Raw genomic sequence first — 23,830 nt, 5'->3', positions numbered from 1 at the left:
GCTTTAACTTAAACGAGGGCGAGATCTATTGCATTTTCAATGCTTGTTTACTTTGGTTCTATCAAGAAGGCATTCAGATGTGTCACACATTTGCCATAAATTCTGAATGTTAGCACTCTAGTTGCTCATTAGATCACTGTAGTAAAGCTAGTGCTCACCAGGGAAGTCTGCTGCTAATCATGGTTTGCAGCCATTTTCCCGCATTATTTATCCCGCAGACTTTCAGTCCGCATACCATTATCCCGCAAGGTCATTGAGCTCGCATACCATTATCCCGCATTTTTAAGTAAGTGGGTTTGTGTTAATTTTTTCGTGGGTTAGTGATTGTGTAGTGTAGTGTAGTGTTGTGTAGTGTAGTGTTGTGTTAGTGTAGTGTAGAGTTGTGGTGGTTGTTTAGTGTAGGGTCATGCTGGGGGTAGTGTTTTAGGGTTTAGGGTTGTGTTGTAGTGTTTGCGTAGTGTAGGGTCATGCTGGGCGTAGTGTTTTAGGGTTTAGGATAGTGTTGTAGTGTTTGCGTAGTGTAGGGTCATGCTGGGGGTAGTGTTTTAGGGTTTTGGGTAGTGTTGTAGTGTTTGCGTAGTGTAGGGTCATGCTGGGCGTAGTGTTTTAGGGTTTAGGATAGTGTTGTAGTGTTTGCGTAGTGTAGGGTCATGCTGGGGGTAGTGTTTTAGGGTTTTGGGTAGTGTTGTAGTGTTTGCGTAGTGTAGGGTCATGCTGGGGTGTAGTATTTTAGGGTTTAGGGTAGTGTTGTAGTGTTTGCGTAGTGTAGGGTCATGCTGGGGGTAGTGTTTTAGGGTTTTGGGTAGTGTTGTAGTGTTTGCGTAGTGTAGGGTCATGCTGGGGGTAGTGTTTTAGGGTTTTGGGTAGTGTTGTAGTGTTTGCGTAGTGTAGGGTCATGCTGGGGTGTAGTGTTTTAGGGTTTTGGGTAGTGTTGTAGTGTTTGCGTAGTGTAGGGTCATGCTGGGGTGTAGTGTTTTAGGGTTTTGGGTAGTGTTGTAGTGTTGGCGTAGTGTAGGGTCATGCTGGGGGTAGTGTTTTAGGGTTTTGGGTAGTGTTGTAGTGTTGGCGTAGTGTAGGGTCATGCTGGGGGTAGTGTTTTAGGGTTTTGGGTAGTGTTGTAGTGTTTGCGTAGTGTAGGGTCATGCTGGGGGGTAGTGTTTTAGGGTTTTGGGTAGTGTTGTAGTGTTTGCGTAGTGTAGGGTCATGCTGGGGGTAGTGTTTTAGGGTTTTGGGTAGTGTTGTAGTGTTTGGGTAGTGTAGGGTCATGCTGAGGGTAGTGTTTTAGGGTTTAGGGTAGTGTTGTAGTGTTTGCGTAGTGTAGGGTCATGCTGGGGGTAGTGTTTTAGGGTTTAGGGTAGTGTTGTAGTGTTTGCGTAGTGTAGGGTCATGCTGGGGGTAGTGTTTTAGGGTTTAGGGTAGTGTTGTAGTGTTTGCGTAGTGTAGGGTCATGCTGGGGGTAGTGTTTTAGGGTTTAGGGTAGTGTTGTAGTGTTTGCGTAGTGTAGGGTCATGCTGGGGTGTAGTGTTTTAGGGTTTTGGGTAGTGTTGTAGTGTTTGCGTAGTGTAGGGTCATGCTGGGGGTAGTGTTTTAGGGTTTAGGGTAGTGTTGTAGTGTTTGCGTAGTGTAGGGTCATGCTGGGGTGTAGTGTTTTAGGGTTTTGGGTAGTGTTGTAGTGTTTGCGTAGTGTAGGGTCATGCTGGGGGTAGTGTTTTAGGATTTAGGGTAGTGTTGTAGTGTTTGCGTAGTGTAGGGTCATGCTGGCGGTAGTGTTTTAGGGTTTTGGGTAGTGTTGTAGTGTTTGCGTAGTGTAGGGTCATGCTGGGGGGTAGTGTTTTAGGGTTTTGGGTAGTGTTTGCGTAGTGTAGGGTCATGCTGGGGGTAGTGTTTTAGGGTTTTGGGTAGTGTTGTAGTGTTTGCGTAGTGTAGGGTCATGCTGAGGGTAGTGTTTTAGGGTTTAGGGTAGTGTTGTAGTGTTTGCGTAGTGTAGGGTCATGCTGGGGGTAGTGTTTTAGGGTTTAGGGTAGTGTTGTAGTGTTTGCGTAGTGTAGGGTCATGCTGGGGGTAGTGTTTTAGGGTTTAGGGTAGTGTTGTAGTGTTTGCGTAGTGTAGGGTCATGCTGGGGGTAGTGTTTTAGGGTTTAGGGTAGTGTTGTAGTGTTTGCGTAGTGTAGGGTCATGCTGGGGTGTAGTGTTTTAGGGTTTTGGGGAGTGTTGTAGTGTTTGCGTAGTGTAGGGTCATGCTGGGGGTAGTGTTTTAGGATTTAGGTTAGTGTTGTAGTGTTTGCGTAGTGTAGGGTCATGCTGGGGGTAGTGTTTTAGGGTTTAGGGTTGTGTTGTAGTGTTTGCGTAGTGTAGGGTCATGCTGGGGGTAGTGTTTTAGGGTTTAGGGTTGTGTTGTAGTGTAGGGTCATGCTGGGGGTAGTGTTTTAGGGTTTAGGGTAGTGTTGTAGTGTTTGCGTAGTGTAGGGTCATGCTGGGGTGTAGTGTTTTAGGGTTTTGGGTAGTGTTGTAGTGTTTGCGTAGTGTAGGGTCATGCTGGGGGTAGTGTTTTAGGGTTTAGGGTAGTGTTGTAGTGTTTGTGTAGTGTAGGGTCATGCTTGGGGTAGTGTTTTAGGGTTTAGGGTAGTGTTGTAGTGTTTGTGTAGTGTAGGGTCATGCTGGGGGTAGTGTTTTAGGGTTTAGGGTAGTGTTGTAGTGTTTGTGTAGTGTAGGGTCATGCTGGGGGTAGTGTTTTAGGGTTTAGGGTAGTGTTGTACTGTTTGTGTAGTGTAGGGTCATGCTGGGGGTAGTGTTTTAGGGTTTGGGGTAGTTTAGTTGTTTAGTGTATGCTAAAGGCATATTCGTTCTAAAAGTTTTCGTTATTTTAATTTGCGGCCTAATAGTACATGCGGGATTTTTTTTGCGGACTGATGGTATGCGGGATTTCGTCATATATTCGCTAATCATACTTTCTATGGCAAAATGAACCCCCTCATTTTGTTCCTTTTTAAATTAAATGTTTTAAGAGTTACCACTTTATTCCAATCAAGATGGCTTCAGGTGTGCCATACCTTTGTAATAAGTAGGACTGTTAGCACTCTAGTTGTTCTTTAGAACACTCTGGGACAATCTGTCATTGGGCTATAGTTGGGCTACATCTGGCTGATATTTGGGCTACATTTGTTTTTTTTGTCTCTGGTGGCCATCTTTGGGCTACATTGGGCTACATTGGGCTACATTGGGCTACATTTGGGCTCCAACATATATATAGCCCAATGTAGCCCAATTTATATTTTTCAAAGTGAATTTTCGTAAAAACCACTGGAGCCTATATCTTGAGACATAGCAAAGGCACATCGGGCTACCAGTCCCTACAATTTTGCCAAGTTTGGTGTAAATCCATTCAGCCGTTCAGGCTAAAAGTGAGGCCAACCGCCCTATGGAAAATTGCATGGGAAAAACACGTTTTGGGACCCCCCTTTTTTCTCGGCCCCCCCTTGACGAAACCCCCCCAAATTTTCAGGGGCTGCTCAGAAACAAAATGTTCCATTTTCCTGAAAATTTCAGCCAATTCTGTCCTCATAAGCCAAAGTTATTCGACATAGAATTTTCAAAAATCCCATAGGAAAAAAATCCTAACTATATATACCTACTGGCTATCGCCAGTAGGTAATATATATATATATATATATATATATATATATATATATATATATATATATATATATATATATACATACATATACATATACATATACATATACATACACATACACACACTCACCCACCCACACACGCAAACAGACAACTCCATGTTTGGTAGGTATTGGCTTGTGAAGCTGCACCTATCTTCACACTTCTCTCCTACACCCAGAAGTAAGCACAGTTACACACTTGTTCATGAGGCAGTTTCAGCAGATTCAGCCATATCTGCACACCAAAACACTTCAAACATAGGCCAGACCGCACTCACACACTTCTGTCTACGAATTAGAAATGAATATTGAAGCAACCTCTCTCTCACTTTTTCTCTTCAAATTTACGTATGACATCAAAAAACACCTAATACAGGCCGCTCTACAAACGTGCCCTGTTCCATCAATGGTACTCCGCAAAGTACTGTGCTATTCTTCCACAAATGCACTTTACTGCTCTGTTAGGTGTATGAAGCACTAATATATATATATATATATATATATATATATATATATATATATATATATACACACACAACTACAATAAAATATAACATACTTGAACCCTGCAGCACAGCAAGGCCAAAATAATGACAATACCGAGCTAGGACATTTCTATTGACGTAACCTATCACTGCCTTCTATAAACGTACAGAATTTACTTGGGTCATGATTCAAAGTTGTGTTTCAATACATGCGTAAATTGAGGTTTGTGCACGGAAAATAATTCCGAGTTATGCATCAATTACCACATTCTGCAATCTTTTCCTAACAGATTTACCAGAAAAAGCCGGAGGAAATCGAACATCACAAAATGCTAAGACATAAATGCAAAACATGCAGTAATCTAAGTATATGTAGAAACATTAAACAACTTGTTTGTGAAATCATCGACCAGATTGCTTTTGTACTGTTGCCTAGGAAGCCCAGGCTTTGAGCTTCCTCCGAGGGAATGATTGTTTATTGCGATGTCCCAATAAGAAGTTAGAAAACATATTTTTTTATGAGTGTCTTTCGACAAAAGGAAATAAAAATATTTAATTGGCTCATTATCATTCTACACAAAGAATTTTCAGAGAACTGGATAAAGGGCTACAATTAAATAACATGGCAAAAACTGTTTCTAAAGTGCTTTGTATTGAAATCTGTAGAAGCTGCTTTTTAGTTGTCCAATTACTCATTCAGCTTTTAAAGATCTTGGTCAGTAGGCTATAAACATTTTCAGATCTACAAAACATGCTTGCTGTAATCAAACGGGTTTGACCATTATGTCTAAAATGCAAAATTGCGGTCTTCTTGTATTGGTTGCATGGATAGCTCCGCCTTATAGTTTGAAGTGTTAGCCTATCTCCATTGGTTGACCAGGTTATTTCCATATTGATATCTACCACCTGCTCTACCTCTTCCCCCCTCCCAAGTTCGGTTCTAGTATGCCCGTGATCAGCAGTGTTCTAGAAGACAATCAAATAAAAGTAGAGGTATGGTCAATAAATTTACCCAAGTCTATCAAACCTAGAAATGCCAAACACAGATTCTGAAACTGTTTTAAACCTAAAGGCATAACCTAGATCGGAAAAGGCAAAAATCTGAATACAAATGCATAATTGTTTACAATTAAAAACCATGTTCACCCATGAAAATGCTGTGAAACCCAAAATGTACTTACAGAAAGTGAGTATATACAGTGTCTCCCATGAGGCCAGACATGATCAAGTGTTTTTTGGTGAGATCATAAACAGGTAGCTCCACTCCTACAACAATGGCGGCCCTCTGGGCTGTGAGAGACACACCCTATAGAAAACACAATGACAAGAAAATCAAGATGAGATTTACATATCGAGAAATCTTGATCATGATATACGAGATGCTAAGAAGGTCAGACACATCTAACTTACCTTCCACAGTCCTCGTGTCCCTTCTTGTTGATAAATGTTAATGAAGTTGCCTACCATGCCTCCCTGGATCAAACTGCCTTGGACCTGCATCCTTATCTGTAGATTGCAGAAAGACAAAGGGATAAAGTACAAATACAACTCAACTCAACTCCAGACAATGAGCTGTGCAAATATAACATTAGCTATAAGATTAGCATACTGATGTAATGCACATTTTAATTATGGTATAAACGCTACGATTAAGCCAGGAGACAAAATTACCCTGATGGTAAAATACATGAATACCCAAATGGTAATATTCTGCCTAGTCTCAGAAAGAATCGGCAGACTGTCAAGTTGGGATACTTTAAACATAACGGCCAGGATTTTAGAAATGCCTTATCCCACAACAGCATACAGTGCTATGCATGAGGGTTTATCCCAGACATGAGAGCGAGAATTTACACTGCAGTCTTGCTTGTCCTCATTAGCAAACCACCAGCCATGTAAGAGGATCTCAATAATGAGAGCATCAAATGTCGGCCAACAGCTAGCCTTTCCATTTGAGTTAACACAATTAGGCAAAAAACAGGTATCATTTCAATGCACTTTTTATTTGATACCTTTCTGAAAAATAAACGTGGCTACAGAAAAGAATCATAATACAGTCACAGAACGTATAATAAAGGAATATTACAGCAAGAAGCACAGTATGTCTCAATGCAGCACCGTTTTGATCTGTGATATAAAACCTCTGTCATTTGCACGCAATGCTCAACAAGAACCTGAAAGGGGTGGGGGTTCGGTGGGGTGGGGGGGGCATGGGGGGGTGCGATAGGGTTAAACCTTCCGGCGTCTCGTTAGGTTTATGTCAGTTTCTCACTTTTCTTTTTGTTTGTATGTTTGGTATTACAAAACAGCAAACTTAATAAAAATGTGCTTAAAAAAAAAAAAGAAAAAGGCACACAAGGCTGTAGAACAAGAAAGTGTTGTCCGCATTTATGGAGAGTCCGGGTGAGGAACGGAAGGACGCCCCATCTTATGAATATCCTGAGCCTTCTAAAATTGATACAAAGAAGGATAGCCAACGCCCCAACTATTAAGTACAAAGTAAGCTCGTATAGCTCGGTGCTTCAAATGAATAAACTAATTGTACACCAAATCATTGTGTGCACACAGGTCACAGGTCACTTAAAGGGAAGAAATCGAATTATAACAGTGGATAAGACTTATCTATCCCCAGGATTTATGCTGTCATCGCACATTGAATACTGCGTATTATGTAAGAATTGATTTATTTTAGACACCACAAATTTTTTTTAAAAACTTTCTGTAAATTAAAATCCTCTCTGAATGTACACTAATTGATTGTCCATATACTTTTTAGATTGAAGAATTTACTGTAGTCCTGAGGAAGGTGTACCATCTACCTTAAACACCGAAACGCGTCGACAATTTGGCTACTTTTAATCATTGTTTATATGTAAATGTGTTGAACTTTAATGCAACGTGATTGTGTTTTTTATATGTTGCTTATATGTAAAACTGTTACCTATACCATGCTGCTATCTCAAGCTTTTTAATAAATATGAATTTTAAGAATAATATGTTTATGTAATAATTGTGGGACAAATTAGGATACACATCATTGAGGTTAGAAAAGTTTTTGGTGTCAAATCTTATTAAGTATTGCGTGCTTTGATTTAGGACCCACAGAAAGGAACCAATTCCCCCTTTTGTTGCTATATTTCCCAGTCCTTTCTGGGTTTGTTTGGGAAAACTCTCTCTCTTGTCTAACTGCGATAGGGTTAAACCTTCCGGCGTCTCGTTAGGTTTATGTCAGTTTCTCACTTTTCTTTTTGTTTGTATGTTTGGTATTACAAAACAGCAAACTTAATAAAAATGTGCTTAAAAAAAAAAAAGAAAAAGGCACACAAGGCTGTAGAACAAGAAAGTGTTGTCCGCATTTATGGAGAGTCTGGGAGACGACATCTCCTGAAGTTCAGTTGGGTAGTGCTGGAGTTTTTGGAAACTTCTACACGATCCTTAAGGTGGAAGAGTAAAGTAACCAAGCAGACCCCACTATGCCAAGCATCATGCTGAAAGAGGTGAGGAAACTGAAAGTTTTCAAACTGCGGGACCTGATAAAGCATATCCACATTAGTGGCTGTGGTCGATCTAGGGGGGGATAAAATTGTTTGAAAAACTACAGCAAGCGTATGAACTACACCTCAACATGCACTACAAACACCTACAATTGCAGAATGCATAAGGTGCAAAGGGGCTTGACTGGAGCGAAGTCCCAGAATGCAGCCTGCTTGAATGTAGATTGTTAGGGGGCGATATCGTTTATATACCATACCATATTAAGCACAAAGGTGACACCTTAATGAAACTCCGACACCCATGTAAATCAAACATATGGTGCCGCTGGAAGAGCTGGACTGGAAGGCTGCGCTGATGCATCCAAATGTGGTTGCGATAAAAGTCTGACTGCCACTCATGTAATTAAAGACCTTACATAAAACCTACTTCTAGAGAAGTAGACTATTCAAAAATGAGAAGCAAACAGTCCCAACTGTAACAGAAGGTACGTTCCTATAAACGGCCTGGAAGTCGCCACTAAAGGAAATTACTGCAAGGTAATTATAAGAGAGCTAGAGTTAGTCCTGGAGTAGGACATACCATAGACTCCACAATTTGTAACTCCAGCAATCCCAAGGAATGCGAATTTATAATGGGCAAAACTGTTGTTTAAGAGGCTTTATAGGATAGTGGCAAAAGGGACATTGTTCAGACATGGGGAAAGAGTCCGGCTCCTATCAAGCAGCAGTGGCCGACAGGCATGAACACATGCATGGAGGTGGGAAAAGTGGTATACAAAGAGAGGGACTGCCTGAAAAAATGTACTAGATCTGGGGGGATGTTGGAGAGCGTATTATGTGTAAGCTTGTGAAGGCCAGGCTCCATTGGACAAAGTAAGACCGGGAGAGCACCACAGAGTAGCCACACAACATCAAGATTGTTAAAGCATTAAGACGTCCGCTACCTGGAGTAATGGGGGGTAAAGTATAGGACTACATGATAGGGAGTGGTTTGATGTGTCATTATAGTATTGTCCATTTCGTGCAGTGTCCATGTGTACAATCTGTCAGATGCGATTTTACCACTGAGGTTGTAATTTGTGAAATGTTTGAAATAAATATAAAAAGAAAACTTGAGGTATTGACAGCGCCACTGATAACTGATTTACATAGAGCTTGCTACACAGTTTTCTCAGCACTGTAATAAAAGAGATTAGTGATACCCAACTTAGGCCCTCATCATTATGATTGGTATATTAAATATCAATATGTGTGGTAACTGCTGTTCTTATGAGTTTTGCTGCTAACACTGCTCCCCAGCGATTACCCCCCGCCCAATACATTTCAGCTGGTCAAACCTGCCAAACTTTTTCTGGAAATTTATAAATGTGATATGAGAATATGCTGCTAAGAAAATGTACCTTACTGCTGGAAATGTGTTGTGACATGTTCTATATTGTATGAGGTGACAAAAAGGAATACACATACATATATGTTCTATTTTTTGGGTTTCGCCTGCCGAAGGCTGCTCTCTGCGCAGCTTTTCGGCGCAGGCGAAATCCATTGATTACAATAAGGACTTCAGGAACGTCCCCGGCTCCCATTGGCTAGCTCCATAAATGGAGGCTATCCATTGGGTGCCGGATCTGTCTGTCAAGGCCGGACCAGATTCGGGGGCGTTCCCGAGAATTTTTCTCTTTTGGCCACGTCATGCGGCGGTGGGCGGGGCTTTTTTTTGGGCTGGTTGAGGTTTGTTTGGGCCATTTGGCGGCCGACCGCCGGCCGAGGAAGTCCAGGTGAGTGGTTCCTTTCCTGTCCGTTTCTTTCCCGCCCCCCTCCCGCTGTCCGCGTCTTTCCCGCCCCCCCCTCCCGCTGTCCGTGTCTTTCCCGCCCCCCCTTGTGAAGCTCGGTGCACTGTAGGTTTTACAACTAACTGCAAGTAGGGAGAGTCACGCCGATTGCTCAGGAGATGCGGACGCCCAGAGAAGACTGTCACAAGACGCATGGACTAGAATACAGACACCCCACAGCGGACTCTCTCGCACTACCCCGCCTTTCTGTGCATCTCCGGCAGAGGCTGCCGACCGGCGCTAGGTGGGGCGGGGAGGAGCCGGGCAAGTTATGAAACTCGTTTTAAGATCCGCCTTAATATGTAAAGGGAAGAGGAAGAGGTCAGTAGCTGCGCAGGTCAGGTGTCCCAACCCGTGTGGGCTTCACAGGCAGACACACTCATGTGACCTTTATGCAGCTCCGCGCCACCAATGTAATGAACCCAGGGGCTCACATAATAGAGCGGAATAAAAAAATTCCATTGGCCGCAAGTGCCGCCCAAGAAAATACAGCATGACGTGGACTGCGTGAACCCTGCCAGCATTATCACCTGCACCATACAAATGACCTGAAATGCGAAGGAAAAAAAAATAATAAAATAAATAACACAACAGAGCCATGATGCAGAAACTGAACGCTGTGCGGCAACGAAGGGCATGGGGTGTTTCTCGTCACCGCCACCCGAGCCAATAGCAGGCAAAGCAGCAGGCGGAGTCAACATACTGTATAGCTCTATGGATGTATATATGTGTATATTCATGACGTAGATGCCGGGGGCGTGGCCGCCACTGTACAACCACCGAGCCTGTCCTGTAGAAGCACGCCCTTCAACTTGGCCTGCCTCGCGCCCGCCTCTGCCGTTCAGTCACGGCTCGAGTGCAACTCTGGCACCGCACGACTGCCAGCCGAGTAAACACACATGCACATACACACAAGTATTGAGAACACATATGAAGGGGCGCGGCGGCAGTGCGCCCTGGGGGCCCTGCAGGGGCGGAGGATGAAAGTAGGGGGGTGGAGGATGGGTGAGAGAGGAGAGCGGGAAAGACGAGAGGGCGGGGTCCGTCATGTATTTACTTTGGCAATACTTGTCTGACTTGTCGTGCCAATAAAGTAGATTGTATCATGTTGCGGATAGGCGGGCAGAGGAGAAAAAAAGGGGAGGAGGTAGGGAGCGTAGAGGAGTAGAGAGGGCAGAAACGGGGTGGCAGGGCAGTGCAGGGGAGGAAAAGAGGGAAGGAGGAGGGCAGAAAGGAGGGGAGAGGAGGAGGTCACGAGAGGGAGACAGACAGGGGAGGTTGGAATGAATTGCTCGTCTTGCCAGCTGGAAGGCTCGGCTCCCTGAAAGTTCTCGGTGTCCTTTCGCTTGTCTTCTATCGGAGCGGGCCCTCAAGGTGACATCTGGCCCACCCCACCGGCTCCGCGGCAGTGCACACGCCCCTTAGCCCCGGCACCGACCTGCCAGTCGGGCTCCCCGGATGTGGCTCGATCGCTGTGCCCGGCTTCCCACCTGCTCTCCCGGGCCCGAAGGCGCCTCGAAGCCTTGTTTATCTAGGCTGCATCACATTGTTGCCAGGCTTCAAACCTGCGATTGGCACAAGTCTTACTGTATTTAACCAGCTTGTCTTGCTTTTGCCCAGTTCTTCTCTTGGATACTTTATTCTCTGCGTGGGTTTATTTCGGGTGACGCGCGCTGCTGCGTATCTCCCCTCGTAGCTTCGACCAGCCCGTGGGTTGCAGGTTATATATTTTTTTTTATAGAATTTCTGTTCTGACTGCCACCGACCCTCCGTTTTCTTTAAACTGGATTTATTTCAAAGATTTCCGGTGGAATGCACGTTCGCTAATCGCCACCCTCAGCCCCTGGCACGGAGCGTCCCATGGAGTGCCCGGACCTCCTTGTCGCTTCAGTGGATATCAGTCTGGGGCGGGAAGGCTGGCTGCAGTGCTATGGAGTGCTAGAGAGTGCCTAGGGAGTGCTAGAGAGTGCAGAGTGACTAGGGAGTGCTAGGGAGTGCTAGAGAGTGCAGAGTGACTAGGGAGTGCTAGGGAGTGCTAGAGAGTGCAGTGACTAGTGAGTGCTAGGGAGTGCTAGAGAGTGCAGAGTGCTAGGGAGTGCTAGAGAGTGCAGAGTGACTAGTGAGTGCTAGGGAGTGCTAGAGAGTGCAGAGTGACTAGAGAGTGCAGAGTGACTAGGGAGTGCTAGGGATTGCTAGAGAATGCAGAGTGACTAGTGAGTGCTAGGGACTGCAGAGAGACTGCTAGGGAGTGCAGAGTGGCTGCCGAGATTAACCTAATGGCAATGTAAATGACAATGCCATTTATTTATCTGTTTTCAAAACCAACACATAAATACAAATTTTGTCATTTACAATGCCAATAGCTCTAACTTTTCCAAAGGCGAAACCATTGCATTGTAAGTGCTTGTTCTAAACTGCCAACATTTGTTGATGAAAGAATGCCCCGTAAATGCAAGAAAATACTACTTTTGATGTGATAAACACCAAAATCAACATGTTATTCCATAAAAAATATAATATGTGATAATTAGCACACCTTATATCTCCTCGTGTCACATTTTATCAGGTGCGATAATTATCGCATCTGATCATGGGTCACTCATAATGAGGGCTATAGTGCTACACTTTACTGGTATTGGAAAGATGGCGTTTAAATAAAATATATGACCTGAAAAAGATTGAATTTGTAAGATGTGTGTTATGCAATTTGCCATTCCTCTGCTCATTCCCTGATAATTTCTTTGGGACATTAGCCCAATTTTATACTACCACCAGTCGGGAGAGACCTGAATAAAAAAACATTTGCAAAGCTAGTAGGTCTAGTATTAATGTGCCAACACGTGTAAATACAGACATTCATAAAGGCTGCTAAAAAGTGCCACATGCACAAATACTGTTCAAGCTAGACCTAATAGTTTTGCCATGGGTGGAGGGAACGGGAGTGGTTGGGGCAACAAAATAGGTTTGCTATCTGTATAGAATGCATATAGGGAATACAAATGGAATATGCCAATGTGATGATTGAGTGCACTTTTCACATGAATATTAGTCCCTTCTGCGTTCAATTGGAAGGCCTTCCTAGAAGGCGAAATGAGAGGCCAAATAGCCAAAAGTATGAGGACAATAGTCCTCTGGTTAGAACCAAAGCTCTCGCTAAGAATATTCTAAATAATTGGTAACAATAAGTAGCAGACAGCTTCGCTGTCATGTCAGCCTTAAAATAGACCTATAACAAGCTAGGCTTTATTTCGGATGCAGGCCTTTGGTTGTGCAACCCTGTAATAGATCAATTAAGTAAAGGTCCTAGCCAAAAGGTCACAGTGTTGGGAGCTGTACCTTGTATATAGTTCCATAAGGAGGAGCCCTGCACAAGGAGAGATCAGACTCTTATCTCTTATAACTGAATAGTTATTAAAATGGTAGTGGTAGGAATGTTCATGGTGCACATCTGTATGAAGTGAAATATAGTTTTATAAATATTGGTTAAACTGAGGGTAGGTGCTCATAAACCATTTGATTCGCTACCAAAAGGGGCAATATGGACCTAATCATGCAGGATAAGTCCTTACAATATAAACTGAAGTTTGTTGAACACCATTTACAAATCCTTAGAATTCACATATTTGAGAACAATAGTTTAAAGACAGGCATCCAATGTAGAACTTAATTGTTTTTGTTGTATGGTTATGTGGGACAGGTGCATAGCATTTCATTGGTTGAATTAGCGATAGTAAAATTATTATCACAACAACAGCAGCCACAATTAACGTGTTTTGTCTCATATATGGGACATTTTCAAGGCTGTGAAATGTAAAAGAAATCCTTAAGTATAGACCAATATAAATAATATAGCAAATTTAAAAATGCAAAAGTAACATATCTATAGATAAAACTCATAACCTGTGGGTGCAACTTTTACAGTGAATTTAAAATGCATACATAATTTGCTTAATTAACATGAACATGTCACAAATAATGCAGCTGGGCTGCATTTATTATAACAAGTATTTTTAGACAGGCCTAGTCATGTCTCTTATTCAGGAAGTACAATGTACACTTTAACCCCTTCCACGCGGGGCTAATTCCCCCGCGGTGCGGGGGCATGGGGGGGCTGCGCGCGGCGCCGCGGTGCTAGTGGCAAGCCCAGCTCGTCATACTGCACAGTGGAGCTGTGCTCATGACGAGCTAAGCTCGTCACAACTCCGCCCACTCCTTTAGAATGCCCGCACAGGAGGGGAATTAGCCCCGCGTGGGCCATCCAGCTGAGCAGTTATGACGAGCTCAGCTCGTCATGAGCACAGCTCAGATACCCTGAGGCATACCACTATATTTACCGGGGAGGAGAGCTCCCGCTCACTGGGCCAATTTCGGCCACAGGGACACGATTTAAGGGTGGGGGGCCTGCCATTTTGCAAAAAAGGGGGAGGGGAATGCAGCTCTCCCCTCAGGCAGATTTCAGTCCCAGGGACCATATCACCAGGGACCGGCCATATTGGAATAGGGTGAGGGGGACATGCAGGCCCCCTCCCCATTATTGGCCCCAGGATCACATCCCTTGGTGCCTGGCTAAAGTCCAAAATTGGCATGGCCCCTCTCCCCAGGCCGATTACATCCCGGGGACCCCATCCCCTGGCCAACAAAGAATGGATGCCCTGGAGCTCACCACAGTATGGTTGAGCAATGTGGGGGACATGCAAAGACCCTGCAGCTCCAATCAATCAATCAATCAATCAATCAGGGGTTTATAAAGCAACCTATTACTCCATGAGGGTGTCAAGGTGCTGGGGGGAGGGGCGCCCCGGTGCAGTTGAAAAGCCAGGTGTGGGGGGTGGGGGAGCGTCGTTCCAGGCTCTGGCTGCGACATAGGAGAAAGCTCTTCCTCCTGCTCTGGTTCTGCGGATGCGGGGGGGTCTCTGCGAGGGTGAGGTCTGCGGAGCGAAGGTCTCTCTTGGGTACGTGGAAGGAGACTCTCAAAGAGGTATTTGGGTCCAATGTTGTGGAGGGATTTGTAGGCGTGGTTGAGCAGCTTGAAGGTCACTCTTCTACGGGGAGCTAGTGGAAGTTGCATAGGTTTTTGGGTCATCTGTTCGAGCCGTGGGGTACAGAGGACGAGTGTGGCTGCAGCATTCTGAATGGTCTGTAGCCTGTGTAGGGGGGATCTGTTGATTATGGAGTAGAGGGCGTTGCCGTAGTCCAATCTGCTGGGTGATTCTTTTCTGCATTCTGGTTGTATCCATTTGAAGGTCTTGTGGAGGATCCGGAGACGGTTGAAGCTGGTGGAGGCGATGGAGTGGATCTGGCAGGTCATGGTGAGGGAGGGGTTGAGGATAATGCGGAGGATCCGTGTGTGGTCTTCGGGGTTCTTTGTGAGGGAGAGGATGAGCTGGGTGTCGTCGGTGTAAGATACTATGCTGAACCAGTGTTGTCTGACGATGGCGGCGAGGGGGGCCATGTAGATGTTGAAGAGCGTTGGACTGAGCGATGATCCTTGGGGAACTCCGTAGTTGATCAGAGTGGGTTTCCGAGAGAAAAGGAGGGAGTCTGATTCTCTGGGTTCTGCTAGTGAGAAAGGATAGGATCCAGGCGAGGCCGGTTCCTTGTATCCCTGTGTTGTGTAGTCTGGCTCTGAGGGTGCGATGTGAGACGTGTCGCAGGCTGCGGTGTGCCCCTGGTCTAGTAGCATGCAGAGGTCGTTGGTGGCAGCGAGGAGTGCAGTCTCAGTGCTGTGGTTGCTGCGGAACCAGGACTGGGAGGCGTCTAGGATGGAGTTTTCTTCGATGAAGGCGATCAGCTGGGTGTTTACGAGTCTCTTGGTGACTTTGGCAGCGAAGGGGAGGAGAGAGATGGGCCGGTAGATTTTCAGGTCTGTCAGTCGGCCGTGGGCTTCTTGAGGAGAGGTTTGTCCTCCGTCGGCTTCCAGTTGTCGGGGAAGTAGCCGGATTAGAAAAAGGCATCGATGGTGCGTCCTAGTTCGGGTGCGATGACGGCACCGGCCCTGTGGTAGATGTGCGGTGGGCAGGGGTCCGTGGGGGCTCCTGAGTGGGTGTTCTTCATGCTCACGGTGGTGTGCTCAATGGTGGTAGGATTCCAGGTGGTGATGGTCAGTTCTTTGTCGGTGGTGGTGGAGCGTGAGGTGGTGTCCTGCTTCTGTTCGCTCCAATCAGCTCCCGCCTCCAGCTGAAGCCAGCATTGCTCCCACCCGCAAGGAGCAGCTAAGTTCCCATGTATAGGTGGAGAACAGCTCCTGCATAGGAAACCCTAATACACCAACACTGTAAATCTGCTCACCTCAAATGTCTGCTTTTCTATCAATGTATTTAAGCATTGGATTAGCGCAGTTCCATCCACGCAGAGATAGAAAGGGACACTGACAGACACCCCCACCCCTAGCCCCCTCCCCCATTGGAAAAAAGAGTATATGCAAAAGAATGGAATTGCAGATCACCAAGGATAGTGGGATAACATCCTTCTAGGTATTCCTTACTTGTAAAACGAGTAGTGCAGATGAGGACAGGGTCTGTGAGGATATCACATAGCTAACTGAATCATATGTTGAGAATAAAGCAGAGAGGTCATGGGTTGTAAGGAGGAGCAACATACTGAGAGACCATTCAGAGTTAGGCCCGGGTCACTTCCTCAACTATGCCAGACTGGAGAACACAGCAAGGGAGGTATGGGCCAAGTTCCCGCCAGCACCACAACACTCTCAGGTGCTGCGGTGGGCAGACGGGCAGCATCTAGTTACCTTCCTTTATGGCGCAGTGCAGGCAGATATGGACAGCACGAAATGTGAGGCACGGGGGCCTCGGCTGGAGAACTGGGGGAGCCTATAGCAGATGCAGACTGGTTGCGTGCATGTGAGCAGGTGAGGCGGGTGTCTTGTAATCATAGATTGAAATTACTGCACTTTAATTCCCTGCATCATCCTTATGTCACCAGAGACAGTTGAACAGGCTAGACCCCCTAAGAGGGGCTAGAATCTTTTTTACATTTAGCTTGGAACTGTGTTGGCATTCAGCATTTTTGGGGGGCTGTGGTGCGAGTCATAAAAGGCCTAGGCTCATTCCCTTTTGTAGCATATCACCCTCTTTTTGTAAAAGAGACCAAACTTAGGCATCAGCCAATCAGAAGTGCCTCACCCCATAGAACACTCCTGAAGGAACCCCAGAGCCTCAGATTTTCGTAGCCGTTGTGTATCAGTCACCATATCTGTTGTAGGCTGAGCTTTCCTCTGGGAGGTAGGTAGGAGCATGGGAATCTATGAAATTTACCAATACTGGGGAACCAAAGTTACAGGTAAGTAACTGGTTTTCTTGCCCCAGTATTGGAACTTTCATAGATTCCCATGCTTTTGTATCAGAGTAGCAAGCAGTTAGCAATAAAAACACATTTTGTGTAATAATTACATTGCAATAGCCAACATGACAAAGATACAAAATGTGCAAACAACGGAAGGTGGGATAGAAAGGAAAGCTCACCAATTATTGGAAGAGGTTCCTCAGGACAGCCTGTCCCACTGCCGCATCATCTCGCTGTAAGGACTCCAAGCAGTAAAGCCTGCTAAAGGTGTGGACGCTGCTCCAGGTAGCAGCTCTGCAAATGTCTTTAATCTGTACCCCCGCAAAGAGGGCCGTTGAAGATGCCACCGATCTTGTGGAATGTGCACGAATCCTGCCAGTCAGATGTTTCCCTGCCGCAGTATGGCAATGCAGAATGGCACTTGTGATCCATCTTGCTACCCCCTGCTTGGACAGCGGGAGACCTTTCCTTAGACCACTTAAGGCAACAAATAATTGAGAGGATTTCCGAAATCCCTTAGTACGTTCCAAGTAGAATTTTAAACACTGCTGTACATTCAAAGAATGTAGCGTATTTTCCGCTAGTGTAGCCGGTTGAGTAAAGAACGCTTTCAGAATAACCGGCTCATTTAAGTGGGAGTCCGAGGGTACTTTAGGTATGAACCTAGGATTAGTTCTCAAGATTACAGTGTTTCTTTTAAATTGTAAGGTTCCTGGATAGTAAGGGCCTGCAACTCTCCAATCCGTCTAGCCGGTGTGAGGGCGAGGAGTAGAGCCAATTTCCATGAAAGGAACTTTATGTCAGAACGATGAATTGGTTCAAATGGGCTTTCATGAGCTGAGAGAGGACTACATTTAAATGCCAAGTAGGAGGCGGAGGCCTCACTGGTGGATAGACTCTGAACAAGCCCTTTTGAAATTGTTTGACAATCCTGGAAGACCACAATGAAGGTCCAGACCTTCTGTACCTCGAAATGGCCGCCAAATGAACTTTAATTGACGAATGGGCTAGTCCCGACTTAGCCAGGGATAGCAGATCAGGTAGAATCTGATGAGGCTTTGAAGCAAAGGGGTCAATTTTTTCTCTCCTACACCAGATACAAAACCTTTTCCATTTTAACTGGTAGGCCCTGTTCGTTGAAGGAGCTATCGCCTGGGAGAGGACCTCCTTAATCTCGCTCGAGATGGGGAGATTCATAAACTCTCGCTGTTCAGGGGCCATGCTGTCAGGTGTAATGACTTTGGATCTGGGTGCCAAACCTGTCCTTCGGAAATTGTGAGGAGATCTGGAATAGTCCTCAAGGGAAGAGGAGGAGCTAGTGACAACAGATGGAGTTCCGTGTACCAGAACTGTCTCGGCCAAGCAGGGGCTATCAAGTTCATCCTGCATGGTTCCACTTTGATCTTCCTGATGAGCTGCGGGATCAGAGGGATGGGGGGAAAGGCGTAGACAAATGTCCTTGACCAGGCTATCGAAAGCGCATTCCCCAATGACCCTTGGTGGTGAAATCTGCTTGCATAAGACCGGCATTTCTTGTTGGTCGGTGTGGCAAAGAGATCCACCTCCGGTCTGCCCCACTGGCTGAAGACCTCTTCCAGAACACTCTGGTTCAACTCCCACTCGTGGCTGACTGAGGATGACCTGCTCAGCCTGTCGGCGTTCTCGTTTAGAACTCCTGGCAAGTGTTCCGCCTTTAGCGATATTCCGTGAAGTATCGCCCATTCCCAGATCTGTTGAGCTTCCTGCGACAACGGAAGAGACCTGATTCCTCCTTCTTTGTTCAAGTAGTGCATAGCCGTGGTGTTGTCCGTCCTGATGAGCACTTGTGAATCTCCTAAGCGGTGAAGAAAGGCTTGCAGAGCCAGTCTTATTGCTCTTAGCTCCAAAAGATTGATGTGGAGCCGTTGATCGTGAGGAGACCAATGGCCGCTGACATGTAGGTCTTGCATCACTGCTCCCCAACCCTCCAATGACGTGTCCGTTGTTACTACTTGAGGAGACGGATCGTTTACGAAGGATAGACCTTGGGACAAGTTGTTCTGATCTATCCACCATAAGGCCGCTTCCTTCATCATTGGAGTGACGGTCACCTTGTCCTAGAATGATCTGTGAACCTGTTTCCATTGGATGTCTAGTTGTTCCTGCAGAGGACACATCCTCAGTCTGCAGTGAGGAATCAGAGGGATACACGATGAAATTACTCCCAGCAGAGATTTGTAGCGGCGTACTTAAAGACACCTTCTTTCTCGTAGGTTCCGAGCCAAGGTCTCCCTCCTTTCCAGAGTAGGGAAGGCTTTCGAGAGCTTTGAATCCAGGATGGCTCCCAGGAAACGAGCCTTTCTGGACGGGACCAGGGATGACTTTTCTTTGTTTAGAGTGTGGCCATGAAATCCCCCGGGCTCATGAGCCTCAAGATGTCTTGGAGAGAGACCATCCGAAAGGACAGGGAGATGAGATAGGTGTTGAGCTCCCTGAGATCTAAAATGGGGCGCCATTTCTCCAGCGTCTATTCCAGGAAGAACCTGGAATAGAATCCTTGTCCCTTTTGATTGGAGGGGACCGGCTCTATCGCTCCCTTCCGGAGCATCTGTTGGACTTCGAGCTGCAGGAGACGCAGGTGTTTCAATGGAATGGCTGCCGGGGGCTTGGGTGGAGGGACTTGCGTAAATTCCAAGGTATGTCCTTTCCGAATGATGTTGAGCACCCAACGGTCCGATGTTATTCTGGACCAATTCTGAAGGTATTTGGTTACCCTGCCTCCAACTGATGACTTCTTGGAGGAGTGTCCAGTAGGAAGAGCCAGGAGGCCGCTATTGGCGCATGGACGCATCCCGTCCCCGACCAGCCTGTTTCCCCTTATTGTGAGGCCTGGAGTAGTTAGAAGATTGACCTTGTCTCTGTTGATAAGGCTGGCAGTACTGCTGGGAACCTGAGCCAATGGATGAATAACTCTGCTGTTGATAGGATCCCCTGTAGTTATTACCTCTGCCTCTGGAACCCTTGAAAGGAGACTTGCGGTATTGAAGGATACCCAAGGATCTGGCGGTTTCCGTGTCTTTTTTGATCTCCTGAAGAGTGTCATCGATTAGCTTCCCAAATAGTGCTTCCCCATCAAAGGTAAGATCCAGGACTTTGTTTTGAATCTCCGGTCGAAACCAGGTAGCCTTCAGCCACCCCTGGCGATGGAGGACTGCAGCCCCAGCCAGGGAACGAAACGCTGTCGATGCAATTCCCATGGCATAGTCAATGATCTCCATTGACGTCGCCTCACCCTCCTGTAAGATCTTTTTTGCCTCTGATGTTGATTCTGGAGGTAGCTGGTCCAGGAACGGAGCAACATCTCACCAAAGTTGGCGGTCGTATCTGCCCAATATCGCCAGGGCATTGGCAGCTCGCACTAGAAGACTCGCCATCAACGAGAATGGTTTCCCAGCATTATCCAATCTCCGCCCTTCCTTGTCCGGAGGAGTAGTTAAGGGAGCAGAGGGGTTGCGGGATTTCCTCTGCGCTGCTTGCGAAATAACTGAGTCTGGTTTGGGATGGCCCGTTAAGGCCGCTGGCCCATCATCAGGTGCTTTATATTTCTTATCCAGACGCGGTAGCACAGGGACCACCGTCGCTGGGTTCGTCATAGCCTTAAGACCTTCTTTCCACAGATTATCTACTATAGGTATGGACCTAGTCGTCTTCCGATAGGGTTCTTGAAGTCGTACAAGAAACAATCCGTGGCCACCGCAGGCATAGCCAATTTGAACCTGCCAGCTGCTCTCTCCATCAGCTGATGGAAACCTCCTACGTCCGCTGGCGGGGAATCTACTGGATCCGGAACTGGAGATGCAGGGTCCGGAATGATGTATTCATCCCATTCAGTTTCATGATCCGAATTTTGATCCTCATCCGAGGAATCATCATGGGCGTCTGCCGGCCTGGAAGGTTCTTGCGGAAAGGATGCTTGAGGCTGAGGGGACGCCTGAGCAGGTAAACCAGGAGTAGCCGTTGAGGCAGAAGCCAAGACAGCCGTAGCAGGCGCTGCAGGAACCAGAACTGGCCTAGTAGCCTTAGATTTGTAGTCCTGCAGCATCTTATGCAGGTCCTGTAGGAATGAAGATGGTACTGTAACCATATCCTGCCCAGAATAATGTTGCGACTGGGCCGCCTGATGATGTTCACCATCCTCCTGGTCATATCCCCCTTCAGAGTCCGTCTCTTGACATTTGACCAGAAGTTGAGAGGGACTGTTGGCATAGCCATATGAGTCCTGGACATACTCATCTGACTCCCCTTCCTCAAAGAGCAAAGCTGGTGGCAAGGGGGTCACTCTCCTAGGAGATGTCATCTCCGGCGTTATTCTTGTGACTGAAATTGTAATCCTTTTTTCAGATGACAATATCGTCGATGGTTCCGTCAACGATGGTTGCACACCCGTCGACGAGATTGGTGTCGCCGATGTCGTCGCCGATGAAATTATCGACGCTCCAGCGGTCGTCGTCGTTAAGGTTGTCGTCGTCGATGCTCTCGTCGACACAGTCGTCGTCGTCGACGCTGTCACTCTCGTCGTCGATGCTGTGGTTCTTGTCGACGCCTTAGTCGACGACGTCGTCGTCGGCAAACCTCCCGTCGACGCTGACGAACCTGCCGTCGATGCTTCCTTTTTCGACGACGATCCCTTTATCGATGAATTCCCCGTCGACGAGCTCGTCGACGGAACCAATTTCAAATTTGTCTTCAATTTCTTCGTTGACGGAAACTCCGCCGTCAACGCCTTCGTCGTCAAGGACTTGGAACTCCTCTCAGAAGATTGGGAAGAGGGTTTTTTGAAGGCTGGGTCAGTCTTCGCACCCTTGGAAGGCGTAGATGGTTCTACCCTCTCCTTTTCACCGTGGTGAGGAGATTCGCTTGGACCCAGACTCTCTGGGGGTCTTTTTTGAGGCCTTAGAGGTATGTTCCACAGAAGGAGAAGGGAAACCCCTACCCCTTTTGACTGACCTTCTAGATGACACAGCTGATGATGACTCCTCACTGTCACTGGAAACTCCATGTTTCCTCTCCTTCTGTTTCTAAAGCCAGGTCAAAAGTCTACCAGCACGATCCCGGAGGGTCTTGGTAGAGAAAGTGCGTCAGATTTTACAGTCCTCCGCTTTATGATCCGGATAAAGGCAATAGATACAATCCTTATGCCTATCTTCCACAAACAACCTTTTCTTGCCACAGGTGGAGCAGGGCTTGAGAAGGGCCTTCTTCTTTTCCTTGTCAGCCAACCTTAAACAATCCTGAAGAGAAATTCTGAAGAAAATTTGAAGAAAATCCTTTGAATAGAGAAGAAATGAGCAGAGCTCAAAAGGAGACTCCCTAAGCACTACGTGCAGTTGAAAATCTGAGGGTTCCTTCAAGAGGGTTCTATGGGGTGAGGCACTTCTGATTGGCTGATGCCTAAGTTTGGTCTCTTTTACAAAAAGAGGGTGATATGCTACAAAAGGGAATGAGGCCTAGGCCTTTTCTTTCTCATTTGTACCTACTGCTATGGTATTATTGTTACCGAGACTCCCATTCCGATGACGGGGAATGAAACAAAAGCATGGGAATATATGAAAGTTCCAATACTGGGGCAACATGAATTGCTGCTAGATTTTGCAATAAGGTTGATATCGATCATCGAGAAACTCTGTAAGGATTTGCAGGATTTCCATGCACATTTGTTTTCAAAGATTAACACAGGCCAAACTAAATAGACAAGAACATGTAACTGCGCCACCAAAGAATCATTCAGTGATTAAAGGGTTGAGGTTGAGAAACAAAACCAAAGCGAGAATAGTGCAACATGTCACAGCATGCCCCAAAATAACAGTTTTGTCCTTATCATTTTCTTCTACTACATTAACAATTGGCTCCATCTCTAAAGGCTTAGAGAACTTCTAAAAAGCCCCATGCAGTCTCTGTATTTCACTAGCACAAATTCCTAGCTTCTTTGTTCCATAACATGTTAGTTGTGTGTATGTTTTAGCATGCAGTCATTCAGGTAAAATATATAAACACTTCAAAATCAAAATCATTCTTACCTTCAAAACATCTGTTGGGTTGGCAATGCACGAGGAAAGTACACCAGCAAGAATGCCACAACATACATTAAGGACGAGCGTTTCATCTGTCCCGCAAAAATAAATACTTAATTAATCTAGATGCAAGTCAGACATAAAATGAAACAGCAGGCTATAAGTCGATAATTTTTTGACAAAAATATTTGTAAAAAACTATGTCCATTTGATGATCAAACATGCCTCAAATTCAAAATGTCCCCTTAAAGTTCTTTCAAAATATATTTGTGACGCACAATGTTTTTATAAATTGCTGCTTTATCTAAAACTTCAATGCATTAACTACAGTGGAAGCTGGCCCAATATGATGTTCATGGTGGGTGAAATTTAACCACTTTACAGTTTCCACTCAAGGGAGTTATTAAGAAAACAGAAGGCCAGAACTCATGCTATCAGAAAGCATCAGTCCTTACTCAGTTACATTCCTGTAATGAGTGCTCCTTCCTTTCTTAGGAGGAAGGAACCATGAAGATGACAAAATACTGTTGGGGGAAATTAAACTTATTTAACCAAACTAAACATTTTGTATGCCATGGAAAATGTTCTGTCATTTCAGAAACAGGCCTTATGCTTCAAACACGATGATTAAATACTTTAAATATATTGAACGCAGATTTTTGAGAGCAGATTTTTGAGTGCAGATTTTGGTGCTTTGGTAGCAGAGGGCCTTTCTCGCCATGGTATGGATATCATGGCTACCAGGTAGGTACTTCATCATGAATATTGATAAAGCTTTATTTATATTATCACTCTTTTTAGTTCCCTTAGAATGACGGTATTAACAGTGTATCTGATACTGTAAACCATAGGTAACTGAGCAGTAGCATTGCTCTGTGAGCTTGTGAAATGTATCTAGCGCTGTTCTATAACCTGTGATTGTAAAATCGGTTTACCTTTTGATTTGTTTACCCTGCTGAATCCAATCATGTGACTAAAACTCTGCTTCAACTGGGCAGGA

The 23,830-nt window shown here is 45.7% G+C and overlaps 1 protein-coding gene and 1 long non-coding RNA gene across 6 annotated transcripts in view; one reads left to right on the top strand and one right to left on the bottom strand.

Moving 5' to 3' along the window:
* Nucleotides 1–7,104, top strand: part of LOC147659348 (uncharacterized) — a 138,704-nt gene extending 131,600 nt beyond the window's left edge. Inside the window, exon 6 of the long non-coding RNA XR_015307285.1 lies at nt 6,935–7,104. This is a non-coding gene — a long non-coding RNA (uncharacterized LOC147659348). The remainder of the gene's footprint in view (nt 1–6,934) is intronic.
* The window catches only part of LOC147659347 (kidney mitochondrial carrier protein 1), a 267,840-nt gene that overhangs the window by 101,772 nt on the left and 142,238 nt on the right, over nt 1–23,830 (bottom strand). For all 5 annotated transcript variants that reach the window (XM_086951827.1, XM_086951826.1, XM_086951825.1 and 2 more), the window contains exons 5-7: nt 22,837–22,922; nt 5,569–5,664; nt 5,340–5,464 (exon numbers count right to left, since the gene is read on the bottom strand). In XM_086951827.1, coding sequence (XP_086807953.1) covers nt 5,340–5,464; nt 5,569–5,664; nt 22,837–22,922 — 307 coding nt within the window. The remainder of the gene's footprint in view (nt 1–5,339; nt 5,465–5,568; nt 5,665–22,836; nt 22,923–23,830) is intronic.

Source organism: Lissotriton vulgaris, unplaced genomic scaffold (assembly GCF_964263255.1).
Source record: "Lissotriton vulgaris unplaced genomic scaffold, aLisVul1.2 SCAFFOLD_663, whole genome shotgun sequence".
Classification (NCBI taxonomy): Eukaryota; Metazoa; Chordata; class Amphibia; order Caudata; family Salamandridae; genus Lissotriton; species Lissotriton vulgaris.
This window is presented reverse-complemented; position numbering and strand designations above follow the sequence as displayed.